The following is a 16,001-nucleotide window of genomic DNA, read 5'->3' on the forward strand; positions in this document are numbered from 1 at the left end:
TAAACAATGAAACAAAATGCATGCCCCAATAACGACAAAACTGCCCAATTCAGAACATTTCTATCATAAAAGTCTACTCAAACTTCTACAGTCCACCAGAATCAGTAAATATGCACAATCTCTGAAGAAGTAAAAGTCATCTAAATAATTCCACATTAAAGAAATCTGTAAATAATGAAGAGGTTGCTGCTAGCAGCCGACTTTATATTTCATTGTTTCCTCTACAAATAAAGTGCCTGTTGCCCTTGAGGAATAAATTGCCTAAGTTGCATTAAAAAGAACAATAAGCTAGTAATATTGCAATAGGGAATGGATGGCAAACTGATAGCAGGTTCATAGTTACTAGGTATCTTCACCAAAAAGGACTGCAGCATCAACCCCTTTACAATACAGTACAGTATCAGCAATGCATCTACCTACTGTGGGAGTAGAACGCATAGCCTTCTGCATCAAAAGCAAGTACACTACCTATTGTGCTATTAACAATGCAAGCAGACTCGGCATAAGCAGCACTAAACCTTTGTTCTCCTGCAGCTCTCAGCTTCTTGTAAAATCTACTTGACACTCAGCTGCATCTCTGAACTTTGCAGCACAAGAAATCTGGAAAAATACAAACTGTAGGGGGGGGGGGGCAAAAGACCAAAAAACAGGGACACATTTTAAACATTGCTTGTATAATGTTGGAAAGTTGTTAGAATAAAATGCTGTGTTACCACCATACATTTCACTGTCAAGTATTGAACCCAGGACCCTGTGCTAAACAGTCAGAGCAAAACACCACTATGCCAAATCATCTGTTTTATGAAAGAAAGGAAGACTGAAACTTAAATGGCTACCATTTAGTGAATTCAGTTCTCACCATAGCTGTCAACATCTTAGCACAAAACACCTGAAAAAAGCCAATAATGGGGGAGTACAGCCCCCAAACATATTCAGTGAGTTCAATTATCACCATAGCTCTCAACCTTGGCACAAAAAACCTGGACTAAGCCAATAATGGAGGAATACAGTCCAAAAAATAGGGGCAAATATCCACTGAGGACACCAGAGCAAACCCACACAAACACAGGGAGGCACCCCAGCCAAGAATCAAACCAGACAACCTGTAGCTGTCAGGCAACAATGCTACCAGTGCACTACTGGCTGTGTTAAGTAACAAAAATACATAAACCACAGATTTTATGAGGAACAGAACAGAACAAATATGAGGCAAAAATCTGCAAATGTTTTACAAATGGTGGTGGGTAGGGAATTCAGGCTCTTGCCCCTTGGTACCCAAGTTACAGGGTTCAAGCCTTATTCTCTACCCACCACCATGTAGCAACTGGGGCATTTCACACACACACACACACACACACACACACACACACACATACCCTACCTCCTTCCAGCAGATCTGATCCTCCATGGCAGCTATTAAGTCCTCCGTAGCGGCCAGAATCTGTCCCTGCAAGCAGCCCAATCCTTCATGCCTGCGCAGGCTGTTCTGGGTTTCCCCCGCAAGATGTGAGTAGGCTGGAGCCTCCAGCCTGCAGATGATTCAGTCCAGTGTTCTTCCGCTCTGTGCAGTCATCACCACACAGACATCTGGGCTGGGAGGACGGAGTTCCCTTCCTTCTCCATCCAGACTGCCTAACAGAGCAGTCTGGAGTGTAGGAACTAAGCACGCATGTGTGGATTCCCATTCCAGGACTCGTGAATTGTTTTTATGTTTTATTTTCTACAGTGGTACAATTTATTTTGACAGGACAGTGGTACAATGTATTTTGACAGGTGGGGGGCTGCAGTCCTATAGCACGAGCCACCCCTGCCTTTAAGTATGGTTCAAATGAGACACACTACTTAAGCATATTACAAGTGTTCAAATGCTTTATTCCAGAAAGTATTAGCAATTTGAGTAACACCCTTAACTGTCTTTTAGGACTTTTCGTTCTTATTTATACATTGGCTCGTGTGCCCTATGATAATGGCATGGGGAAACTTATGAAGATATCTAGCAGAGCTAAATCTTGTACTTGAAAAAGTACTGAAGGAGCGATACAGCCTTCCTATTAATAGTGTGCACTTGTTTCTTATATGACTGGCACTCTTATATTCATGACATGTTTTCCAGCAAATAGCTTTACCGCCACACCATACCTTGAGGTGAAACAATCTATTAAGACTCACAGTTCCTAGTAAATCCCTCATCAAGGAATGGGACATCAACTATCATGCCAGCACCTTATCAGATTATAGTCGTGTGTTCAAACAAAGTGCAGTGACCACTAGATATCTAAAATGCTGGATGGTGTAGTAACCACTAGATATCGAAAATGGTGGATGGTGCAGTGACCACTAGATATCTAAAATGGTGGATAATACAGTGACCACTAAATATCTAAAACAGTAGACATTTTGAAATAGGTACTAATTTTTATTTGAGAAAGCCATATTTACATTTTTCTCCGAATGTGTAAACCTGAAAACAGGACAATATTGTCTTTCTTAAGATGTAGGAGTTGTATACATTGGTTAAAGACAAGTATCTGGTTGTTGTAAAATAAGCCTAGATGCAACACTTGAAGAAGAAATTAAAAAGACAGGCTGTGACAGCAGTGAAAGACTAATTGGCCCATTATTTCAAATAATTTCCAAAATTATTGGATAAGATGCAGGTACTGGCCAATCTACAAACTGCCTTATCAAACCTCCCAGCTAGATTGCTCTGTATCTATTTCAAGCATTCTTAAATTTCTCTCCTTTCTTTAGTGTAAGTTTTCCGTTAAGGGATTATTCCATGAGACAATAGCTTTCTTTGAGAAAATAAAAATTTGTCTTATCGTTCTTATGCAGCGTCCTTCCCTTGGTCTGCATAGTCTTTTTAACATTTGATTTTCAGAAAACGGACTTCAATCTGGTAGAGAGAAACTAATAAATAAAATGATAAAGATACATGAATGAGAATGCAGGCCTGAGGAAGAGCAGTGTATAATGGAAGGCTACCCAAAAGGCTTATGCTGATGTTCACTCCTGGGATCCCATATGTCTCATCTTCCTTGCTCAAGAATTCTGGACACAGCCTATAATAATTAGGAGGGAGGGCAACTGTTCAAAATCAGGGACAATTTTTAAATATTACTCTAATTCACTTAAAAGTTAATAGAAGCCCATGATTTGTAAAAACATACATTTTCTGAACAACAGGAAATAAAAATAACATAAAATAAAGTGAAATGTGTTCCCCATGCAAACAGAACTCGGAACAGTAGCTTAGATAAGCGCCTGAAAAAGATGCCGCAGGGCAATAATGTGGAACACGAGCAACCTCCAATACAAATGAATGCCAAAACTGCAATGCATTTGCTTCATTATAATCCTTCGACATTCCTCCCAAACCAAATTTCTTTAGCTCTACAGAGGCTAGATCAAAATTATTTGCTGTCAGCCTAAAATGATATTGCAAACTGCACACCAAAAAATGACATTTCGGGTACTCCACAAATTCTCTACCACGACACTTCATTTGTGAATACAAAACCAACGAGAACATTCCCAAATAATTTCTCCGCAGATTTTGATTGAAATAAACCAAAAATGCAGCAAAGCTTGACACTCTTGGGGCTTTCTGCAACCAACTGAGAGTTGCTATGTCACTAACTTTGAAGTTGGACATTGTCCAAGACCTTAGTGTTGGTAGTGTTTTCTCATCATTTTGATCTGTATTGGGTTAAACTGTTTGATCGTGGTGTATTATAAAGCAAAGAAGCACATTGTCACACAAAAATGCAAAAGATATTACCTTTCCAAGCCCTTACTCTAAACCTATCCTGCAAGCATGTGTGCACACACACACACACACACACACACACACACACACACACACACACACACACACACCCCTAAACACAACATTCTTCTGTCCCTTAATCAAATCCTAATGCTCAGACACTCACAGGCATGCATGCAAACTCACACACAAATACTAATGTCAAAACTTTTCATGCAAAACAACAGTTTCATCATTAATCACCATTTCCATTTAACTTACAGTGAATAAAACAGATTCTTTTTTTTTTCAAAACAAATTTATTGTTTTAACATATAAGAGAAATATCATAACAATTTTATACAAATAATTAAAAATAGGTATTATTATAATATTCAACAAAACAACTAAAGTATTTACAAAGACATCCACTACAATCAGATCAATTAATTAAACTAAAATACTGTGCTATTGAAATTAGAATTTTTTTAACAAATTTTGTAAATTATCCCATACAATAAAATGTGATGTTTTTCTAGTTGTTCTCATTCTAATTGTGCTTATTTCCATATGACACATTATATTCATAACATTTTAAATTCATTGAACGAAGGAGGTGTATCTGAAATCCAATTTCTGGTTATTATTTTCCTAGCCACTGCTAGGATAGACCATAACAAGGGAAGCTTAACCTTTTAACACATTGAGGTACAGGTGTGTTGAATAATATAAGAGACTTAGAAATAATGAAATTATGTGTGAAAAGGGCCTGCAAAAATTCATTAATTGACTTCCAGTATTCTTTCAACTTCATACAGTCATAAAACATATGAGCCCAGTCAGCATTAATTTCTACATTACACCTCTTACATAGATTATCTTTATTATTAATTTTATTCATCATCAAAGGTGTATAAAAGATCTATGTAAAAATTTCCATGTATAAAGTCTCCAGACAATGGAAGATGTAGTTCTATAAGCAGATTCCAATATATATTGTTTATCTTGTTGAGTTGGTGGGTCCCCATTAATAGAGGTGAAATAATTCCAGTATGAATCTACATTGTAAAAGTTTCTTGTCTGATAATTTTATGTATATATGAAAGTTTACCTTTATCAGAAACTTTATGCTGTAAATTTATTATCAAGTAATCAATCAGTTTTGGAATAGATTCTTTAACTGTTGTAGACATTAGATCTATTCTATCAATGAGATGTTGTCTAAAGATCTGAACCTCTAACCAGCAAGTTTCTCTTAGATCAAATTCTTGTTTTAAGAAATCTAGATTTTAACTTTATTATCAGCTATCATAGATTATTATCTATAGCTAAATGAGCTCCTTCAAGTAGATGACATAAGCATACCCTGAGTATAAATTATAGGAATACAATAAAATTCCATTCCCTATACTTAGGGTGCATGAATATAAAGTTACGATAACTAATAATAATATTTAATGGGTAACAGACCATATGTTTAGGTGTATACAAAATTCCTTTAGCAACCACAACATGGAGTTATTTATAATCATATTTTTATGTGTTAAGGAGATTTTCATGAAGTGCATACTAATTAGCTCCCAATAATCTTTCCATTTTGGACATATGACCGATCTATTAATAAAGTAATAACTTTTATAATAGAAGAGATAATATATAAATTAAAGTCTGGAAAAGAAATACCCCTTGAGACCAGCTATTAGTATGTTTCTTTAATGCAATCCTAGGTCTATTAGGTGCCCATAAGAAATTTAACATTAGTGTATTCAGTTTCTTGATAGTTATTTTTGTAGGTGAAAGTATTATTGATTGTATTAAGTATAAAATCTTGGGGAAAATTATCATTTTAATAATTGTAAGTCTCTCCTCCATAGTAAAAACATATTATTCCAGGTATTAAAAGATTTTGTATATTAAGAAAACAGGTATTATAGTTATTATATATAATAGATTTAATATCTTTAGATAGTATTATACCTAAATAGGTTATCTGACCTGAGTTGGGTACATATTTAGTAAAATCACTAATGAGAGTATTTTGTATATATAGGTAGTATTTTAGTTTTTTCTTCATTGAATATTAAACCAGAAATACTTTTAAAATTCATCATTTTATCAAATAAAGACTGCATAGAAGAATTAGATCCTGCTGATCTAATTAGAACATCATCTGCAAAAAGTTGAATTTTTGATGTTGTATTTTCTTCTATTTCAAAACCCTCTATGTCAGTACTGTTTCTAATCAAATTGGCTCCATTACTAAAGTGAACAATAGTGGAGAAAGTGGACATCCTTGCTTTGTACCTTTAAGAATGGGTATTTTTTGTGAAACATATGTTCCTACCTTAATATAAGCCAGCGTTCCTTTGTATAAATGCTCAATTAAATGTGCATTTCAGTAAGGTAAACAGATAGTCCCAACTTACTGAATCAAATGCTGAACCTATATCAAGACTAATAAGTGTTAAATCTTTCTTTTTCCTATTTGCAAAATCAATTAATGTTAAAGTTCTTCTTATATTATCAAAAGTATTTCTATTTACAATGAAGCCCGTCTGATCTATGTCTATAATGCCGGGGATAATTGTCTTCAATCTATCAGCAAAAATACTCATAAACATTTTATAATCAACATTAAGTAATGAGATGGGTCGATATGAAGAACATCTAGTTGGATCTTTATTAGGTTTTAAAATTGGTGAAATAAATGTATATTGCCAAGATGGGGTTATTAACTCAGTTTGGGCCAGAATAAAACCTTATGTATTAATGAATATGTAGTTTTAGAAATGATTTTATATATCTCTGGTATAATACCATCATTACCCGGTGCTTTGTTTGATTTAAGCTTATTTATTTGTGTAATAACTTCTGTATATGAAATACTCTTGTCCAATAGTTTAATCTGTTGTTTATTGAGCTTTTTATTCATGTTTGTGGTTATAAACTCCTTTATTTTATCTTTAGGTTCCATGTTAATGTTGTTATGGTTAATCTTGTGAAAGTGATTTCTAAATTCATCCAGTATTTCATACTAGAAACATTCTTCTTTTCCTTAGAGAAAAGATTTCTTTGATATGGTTTTGTTTATTCAATCTTTTGTTTTATTTTTAAGTCTATGTAAGTATTTGGGGCTTATTGAATAAGACAAAACTTGTATTGTTATTTTAACTTTATGAGTTAAAATTTCTTTGTATTTCTCATTTAGTTTGTTTATTTCTTCAATAACTTTCTTGTCCATAATATTTTCTTTATTATTATGTTTATAAGAGTCTAGTTTACTTTGAATATCTAACAATTCCTTATCCCAAGATTTCCTTTTGTTATTATACCATCTGATACTTTGTCCATATAGATATGATTTTAAGGCATCCCAAACATAGACAATGGAGACTTCAGGAGTATTATTTATGTCTAGAAAATGTTGTACTTCTGAAAGTATATATTCTTTATAGTCTTTTAGCTGAGTTAAGTATGCTGGTATCCTTTTGATCTGAACATTATGAGTATTTTTTATCATGAATTCAAAAACAATTGAGTTATGATCAGATATAGGACATGAAATGATTTTGGAATTAATTAATAAAACAGATTCTGATGACTCCACCAGTCAAGAAAACCTTTACTCAATGAGACCACCACAAAACATGTTCCACAGAAGTAATTGTACCCGTATATTTTGTGTGTGTGTGTGTGTGTGTGTGTGTGTGTGTGTGTGTGTGTGTGTGTGTATATATATATATATATATATATATATATATATATATATATATATATGTATATGGTGCAGTGTTTCTCTCACTACATTTGTAAATACATGGCTTAGAATTACTATGACAGTACTGGACAGAGGAAGTTAAGGAGTTTTCCCTTTTCAACACTAATGTGGACCTTGGAGTTGATCTATATAAGTGTGGTGGTGGGGGTGGTTAGGTAATGCAGTGGAGACTTGGCCATCCCACCACAAAAGAGCATTTTTTACATATTTTTGACAGCTTTTCCAGTTGTGGAATTATCATCAGCAGTATTGATGTCAGCAGTTAGGAAGCTTGGGGATTCATAATAAAATTTTACGTGTGTGTGTGTGTGTGTGTGTGTGTTAAGGAAATATTCTAGAGAAATCTTTCTTTGATTAAATAGTAGGAACAGAAAAGATAAACTCTTCAGAACTGTTAGAAAATGTCAAGGGCTACTGTGTACAGTGCTTATTTCAACTAAGTTTGTGTATTAGTGAGTGCACAGCTAAATATAGACAGAGATAGACAGACATAGGCAGATACATAGGTGGATACAGGTACAGATATGTAGAAAAGCAAGCATACTATGAGGAAGTAATTTACAACAAGGATGGGCTAAGGGCAGTGCAAGAAAAGGGACACCAAACAAGACAGTCTATGAAAAGGCAAAAAAAAAACAAAATTCCAATCTTGTATGAGTAAAAAGTAGTTGTGTTACAACATGTAATGAGTGAAGTTCATACTTTTGTTGTTTTCATTGCTAGGATCATATTCACAAGATTCACTGAAGAAAGAGAAGCAGCTAAGTGCCAGCCAAGTTGAAACGTACATAAAGGCTGATTCTGGTGGTAAGTATGTAGTAAGCAGAACCAGGGGGATGAGGGGACATCACACTATGAAAATTGGAGAATAATTTTTAAATAAGCTTGAGCATCACCTAGCAATTCCTTCATTGTCTCAGGATGCCCTTTTCCACCAAGCCGGCTACAGAAACAGTTGGAATGTGCAAATCTATGGTTTCAGATATTTACTTTTATGAGCTGCACTGGTACCATTGGTGTTTAGAACTGTTTTACTGTGTGTTATCTGGGTAAAATTGATAATACAATCAATAACGCAAAGAACAATGCTCTTCATGCACAAACCAGGGGCTTGTCACGCAGTTGTAGTATCAACTAGTTAAGGAATTTAGGAGGTTAGTTTTATACTTAAAGTTAATACATGTATCTATACATGGCATATCCATCTACTTATATACCACTGCTGCATGTTGACTAACTTACTCAGGCAGAGGAATTTAAAAAAAATTCAAACAGCTCTCTGGCCAATAGCAAAAAAGCAAACTCTTAAGCTCTTTTAACAATCACAAGCTCAGAAAAGTCACAGTTCCTCTCTATCCCACTAGAGTATAAACCAAAGCTTTCTAACTGTATATTACAAAAAAAATTAAAAAATGTATGCAGCTGTAGCAGGTTTTAAGCTTTATATGGCACAGCAAATACAATAAATAGTACAAAACTGTGATGTTTTTAGCTTGTAGTTGACCAAATCAATGCATCAATGGTGACATGATCACCAAGCAATGTGAAGGTCTGAAGAAGTCTTGAACTTGCATCTCCTGGCACTGCCCACTTGTATTTTTTGATAGCAATCAACAGTCCTGAATGCTAACTGCTCGTCTAGGCTCCTCCACTAAGCTTTACCTCTTTTCACCTGATAAATGTTATCTGCTTGTTTCTTTCATGTGAATTCCCTTGTCAGACTCCCCAGCACCAAACATAAATACAAAGATAGGTCATCACTTCATCAGTGTTGCTTCCAAGGCCCTCACCTCCTCATTATTTTCAATGCATCTAGTAATTATATGATTGTTACTTCTATTCCAAGAAGCAAGTTAAAGCAAACCAGAACATGCATCCTGCCCTTCATTATGATTACAGCGTGGCAGTGTGTGCTTCTCTTTGCCCACAGGGAATTCACAGCAGCCATGTTTCTCTGGAGCTGATTGTCACTTAAGCCATGTGTCCCCAACCAAACGTGCCACAGGGAAATGTCACTCTGACTAGGCATCTGAACCTAGTTTAGCCAGTAGTTCCAAATAAATCACAAATAACTCTGACATCTCTACCTTAATTCAGTTGTGCAGACAGTGAGAATCCTACTTTCCTATAAGTGTCAGTCCTACATAGATATTCCCATATCACATAGATATTCCATTAGCAATATGAAAAGAACACTCCCTAAAATCATTTCAAACTCAACTAAAGTCTTACCTACTCAGTTATAAGCTCTGCACATATACTGTTCCTGGATAATCTCCAAACCCTTACTGTCACCACTCATTTACATAACTGGCCATAATACAGCTACTACTTCATAGTCTCTATCCGACTATCATCTACCCCTCTCCACTACTGTCTCCATCTCCCTTTTACCTCAGCCTCCTCAATACTCCTTCATAATGTGCAACCATCATTTCATCGTATAATTACTTTACTATCTCCTACTCAATATCTATTTACAGCCAGTTCCATTTGAAAATATGTAGACTCTTATAAGCTTGATATTAGCTAATATTTTACTGTAGTCTTCATTTAACTGTCATATCATTGCAGTTCTATGTATGTTAATTTCCTATTCTTATGTATGTACATTTATTATTTCTAACTGTCATATCATTACCAGACTATCTATGTATACATATATGTGCATTTACTATGTAAATGTTGTATAACTGCCTTCAACTCATTCTGTAAAATGGAGCATTTCTCCCTGGGCCTCCCGTGAAAATGAGACTTCAGTCAGACTTTCCCAGTAAATAAAAGCAATCAATCAATCAATAAATAAAAAAATAAATACTTTCCAATAACTTTACTAATCCCTCTAGTTAATCATCTTTTTTGAAAATCTCCATTAAACATTCTCATCTTACATGATCTAATGCTTTCTCATCCTTAAAACTGCCATCACTTTATCTCACTATTTTGCATCTCAGTAACCAAGGTGATTTCAACTATTTTGTCAAATGTAGTTTTTGCAGCAAGAAAACCAGTTTGATCTAAATCAAATAAGGACAATTAAAAAAATATATATTTTTGCAATGACCAAAACAAACTATTTATAATCATTACTGTGGATGGAAATTGGTCGATACGAACTTCGTAGTGCGTTATACTTTGTTAGGTATCATCATTATTACTGTTCTTCTCCACCTTTTCAGAACTAACCCAGTTTTAATCCGTTATTAAAACGTTGTAAACTTTAGAATGAGGTCATTATTTATATTTCCACAGGGAGCCCAGTGCTTTGCCTCTTTCATTCCCTTTGGTAACTGCTCCACATTCACATGTATTTTTTCACTCATTTGCTCCACCTATTAAGTTTTATGTCACTCATTAATTGCAAGCATTTAGACTGAATTATTTCTATCAATTTAATCTTTACAAGGTAGTATTTCCTTTCTTTGCTAAATCTCTTCCCCATCTCCTCTTTAGCATATAACTTATTATAGTATTTCATAAATACTACTATTATTTTCTCTGAACTAACCACTATGTCTCAATTTTCAATATCTCTTATGTTATGTTATGTTCTTGCCACATGCTGCCATCTTAATCAGAGTATGAAGTACCTCTAGCCAGATAAGGAATTATCAAAATATCTCATTCTGCATCTTCTCTGTTTTATCTACTTTTGTACTCTAAATGCTTAAGTAACAAGTGTTTTATTTCCTTCACATTCTGTTTACTACCCAGTTATGTTTTCATATTAAAATGTTCCTGCAGTAACTTTTTCTGTAGTTCCTGAGACTTCTTTTCATGCTCCCAGCACCTTTACTTATTGTACTTTTATAAAAAATTTAATTTAAACTATCTTATTACTCTGACACCCTCCCATGACACATCAACTTGAAACCCCATCAGTTCTTCACATATTGACCCAGTCTTTGCTAAAACTGTTTCCAGTTTATTTATTACCTATTTATTTATTTATTTAACATTTGTTTATCGGGATGATCTGACTGGGTCAGAAAGAACCCATTTTCAACTGAGGCCAGGGATAAAAGCTGCAGTTGCATACAGAGATATACAAAAAAAAATGAAATAAGCTCCAGTTACATACAGAGATATACAAAAATTTAAAACAAATAAAATATTATTCACATAATTTCCCAGAAAGCAGGTACATTGTTATGAAGCATGTTGCAGGTAATCATTTATATTCTAAGATATAGAAATAATAAATACATAGTGATTAAGTACAAATGGAGAGAATGACGATTCAGTGTGGACTCATCTAGAGAAATGATCAGCCTGGATCAGAGCAAGGGCACAGCCAGGAGTTGATCATGTGTTGTTTCAGTACAGTTTTAAAGGGAAGTAGGTTAGCAGTAAATGGAAGAGATTCCATTCTTTTGCAACACAGTCAGAATAGAGTCTTTGTCCAGCTGTTTCAGAAGGTTTGGATATAGAAAGAAGCTTCTGTACACCTAAGAGTTTTGTTTGGATTGTAAGGTTTGATTATGTTATTTAGCACTGGGCAGGCTAGTGGTTTATAGACCATATTATGAAGTGTTAGTTGTTGGATATATAATAAGTACTTGGGGAATTCAGTTGCAATAAATAAATAACTCCAACCTTCACACTTTATGTAGCTTAATTGCTGCCATTTTCAGACTCATAAAATATGGGGCATGATGTCACAATTTTTTATAGTTTTTTATACACTGCAGTAGTATTCACCATCCTCAGTAAGTGTATAGAATAAACTAAAACACATTTCAAAGTTGGAATTTCCCTAAATCTGGGCCTGTGTTGCTCATCTTTTTATATACAGGTTTATTACAATTTCCAGCCCATAAGATGCTCCCTTCTTGAAATGTTATCTGTTCTTTGAATAGTGCAGTAATACTGGCCATTTTTCCCAGGCATGAAGCATTGGATTTTGAAGAATTTTCTCCAATATTTAAACATTTATTTTAAAAACTGTTTGTAACCAACTTGGAAAAATTCACTTTCTTCTTTCTTGATCCCTAGCTGTAAATTACACACCCATTCTTAACAGTCCAAATTCCAGCCATTTAACACTTTTTTACAGTTCCATTCTATAAGCATGCTCTGATCCATTAGTCATCCTACTTTTTTGCCAGTTGTGCCCCCCCCCCCTTTTTGTTTTTTGTCAACCAGCTTCCTTCTGATCATTAAGATCGGGTATGCATTGTCCTTCTTTCTTTACTTGCTACCTCTCTTCCTCTGCAACCATCCCTTGCTGGATCTCACTTCTACTCAAATCCAAAGAATTGTGGGGAAAAGGCTGTATCCCCTCCAGGAAGGAGCAGTTTCACATAAGATGAGTAATTAAGATTAAACTTCCAGTACTCCTTTAGGCAAGTTTTATTTGCAGCTGAAAGGCAGCTCTCTTATACCATTTCTCAACTGTCAAGACCACTCTATTGCCCCCCAACTTGCATGGAATCCATAGACTTGCAAAGATCATTTCTCTCAAGGCAAATGTCTCCAAACAGATCAGCATTAGGCTAGGTTTTTCAGGCTCATTTTTTTAGCAGGAATATCCTGTGAACTCTTTTAATTCTCAGTTAATGCTTTGGCAGTTCTGCCCACTGAGATATCATTTCCCCTATAAAATCCATGTAATTCTTAACATTCTAAAATTCTGCAATCTCTGTGGGTTTTTTTCTTTGCCTCCTGCCCTTCATATTTATTATTTTTGCTGGAAACCTTTGGTTTCAGCACACACAAGTCTGTATCTTGTCTTGTACAGTTCCATATCTGTCTCTCAGACTGGGTCCACCTAGCTGGACAGTGCCTACGCCATGATTTCTAACTTTATTGTCAGCTTTCTCCATATAACCTTAAATGGTTGTACTGATTTTAATTAGATCATCCTTTATATTTGAATAATTGTATCTTGCATACATTTCATTGGAGATTGCACCTTGTGTCTAGCTAATGTTTTGCACAGCAGTTACCACAGCTATTTCCTTTTTCTTCTTCTTCTAAAGCAAATTCTTCCCCACCAATGGTGCCAAAACATTTCAGGATTAGAAGGTAAGATTATGAACTTGGCCTTTGCAAAAATGCTGTACTTTAAGCCCTTATATTAGAGATAGAGGATGGAGTTTGAAATATTCACATTTTGCATATTTCCTGCTCCTACTGGAAATTCTAAGTTCTACAGCTGTGAGACATTTAAATGTGTTACCATGTACATCTCTGCATCTTTAAAAGATGGTGATGCCTGGGCTGTTCATAATGGCTGCCATAAGTGAAATGTGGTGTCTCTGCCTTTTAATGTAAAAATATTGTTCTGCTGAAGGCTTCACATCCCCATCATGGACACATGGTATGCCAGTTAGTAATGGCTAATTTTGAGAAAGCAGGCAGGTTTGCAACAGTCAGATAAAGGTAGGTTCAATGAATCCTAAGTAGTGAAAGAGCTGAAAACACTATTAAAAAACAGAACAAACCATGCAGCTCCAAACATTTGTTTAATGGTGATGCCAAAGTCCTCTACACCCCTGTGTGAGGGATGTACCTCAAATTTTCCCCTCTTTCACATATATCCTCACATTCACTCACCAAGGTCTTCTCTGTCACTGAAGAAAGGCAATGATGACACCTCTTAAGTTCACATTCATATTAGTCCCACCCATCCAGTTCTGCATTTGACTGGGCTCAATGAGTGCCATTTATCTAGGTTTGGTGAATCATAGGTTGAAGTGCATAGCAATGCAAGTGTCTTGCTCAGCACTATAACAAATGTCAGAGCAATGCACTAGGTTGTGACACAATAACAAAATTCACTATTTTGTATGAATTTTATTTCCATAACAGGAGCTTATGGAACTACGAAAGTGGCAACCAAAGACAAGGCAACTTATGCAGGTAAGCAAATACATTATTTAATATGTCATTTCTAAGAGAAGGATTATTTTAACGTAAAACAGACATTATTCTTCCATGAAATGTGTTAGTTCAGATGACTTCTGTAATAAACTATGAGCACTAATCCTTGATGTCTTCCATTTTATTACCTTTTTGTCACATCCATATATATATATATATATATATATATATATATATATTCTTTTGATAATTTCCATCTTTGTAGTTTATGACAATGACTACTCAAGTGTTTTGAAAGGACAGACCTACATTTTCCTAATGTACTTCTGTACTGCTCAGTTTATGTATTTGACAAAGGTAGATGTCAGTTAATATCTTGCATGAGCCACTTCCCAGAGGGATGCACATGGTCATGACACCTCTGAAGGCCTGCATCACTGCAAATGAATCACTGTGAAACAAAGCCATGACAGATATCAGACTTATTTAGCTATTAAGGAAGCCCCAGGATATGCAGCACATTATTTATTGCATTAATGAATCCCTTTGCCCTTTTCAAATGGTACCAAAGTTTAGTAAATATATATATATATATATATATATATATATATATATATATATATATATATATATATATAAAAAACACATCATTAAACTGCATAAACATTTATGTAAAAACATGTGACTCAAACAGATCAAAACTAAACTTTCCATGAATGGAAAAAAAAACTACTAAAGCAAAACAAAACAGTCTCCTTTGCCATTCGCTAAACCCATACCCTAACAGTCCCCTAGAAACAAATTTGTATGACTAGTGATACTGTCAGGGGAAAGGGTTTTTCATAAGTTAAAATGTAGGGTTAGATTTAGGAACAGTGTTACTTTCAAGATGCTCCGGGGCACTACACACAAATGCGCACACACATAAAAAAAAAAAAAAAAACACTATCTAGTCCTTAAACTGATACTTACTCTAAACCTAATTAGCAAACATTCATACATACACCCAGACACATTCATCCACACATATTTAAGCACATTGCATCCAACAACTACACTTATACACTGCAAACCATTCACAAAGACACAAACATAAGCACATACACACATATATACACACACAGATCCGTCCCCTTGCCTAACCCATATTCCATCCCTAATCTGTAAATACATGCATACAAATAAATCTATCCACTTGCCTAGACCTTACTCTAGCCCTAACAAACACGCACACCCACACAGACCATTAAAGGCATTATTTAAACACTGTCACATGCTCCTAATTTAACCCACTTACCTAAACAATACATAAGTCTAGATTTTGACAAAGAATGTACTCAACAGAGTGCATTTGTGCTAGTTAAGCACCTATACTACATTGTCAAGCAAACTTCAGTTCAGTAGTGTCCATCCTCCTATATATATATATATATATATATATATATATTATATGCATATATGTCTGTGTATATACCTGCATGAAGGAAAAGGAATCCCAAGAAAACACTTCCCTAAATCCACTTCACTGTTTAGTGCATTAAATCTGGATAATAAACAAAGATATTTCACTTTTTCTTTTTTTAATTAAGCAAACTTACTACAAAAGCACACAAAGCCACCAAAGATTCAACCAATAAACAGATAAAAGAT

The 16,001-nt window shown here is 34.8% G+C and overlaps 1 protein-coding gene across 4 annotated transcripts in view; it reads left to right on the forward strand.

Moving 5' to 3' along the window:
• COL17A1 (collagen type XVII alpha 1 chain) overlaps nucleotides 1-16,001 on the forward strand; it is a 423,506-nt gene that overhangs the window by 131,327 nt on the left and 276,178 nt on the right. For all 4 annotated transcript variants that reach the window (XM_044055953.1, XM_044055955.1, XM_044055956.1 and 1 more), the window contains exons 15-16: nucleotides 8,250-8,333; nucleotides 14,340-14,390. In XM_044055953.1, the coding sequence (XP_043911888.1) occupies nucleotides 8,250-8,333; nucleotides 14,340-14,390 (135 nt within the window). The remainder of the gene's footprint in view (nucleotides 1-8,249; nucleotides 8,334-14,339; nucleotides 14,391-16,001) is intronic.

This window comes from Protopterus annectens, chromosome 14.part0 (genome assembly GCF_019279795.1).
Source record: "Protopterus annectens isolate FY-2018-M chromosome 14.part0, PAN1.0, whole genome shotgun sequence".
Taxonomy (NCBI): Eukaryota; Metazoa; Chordata; order Ceratodontiformes; family Protopteridae; genus Protopterus; species Protopterus annectens.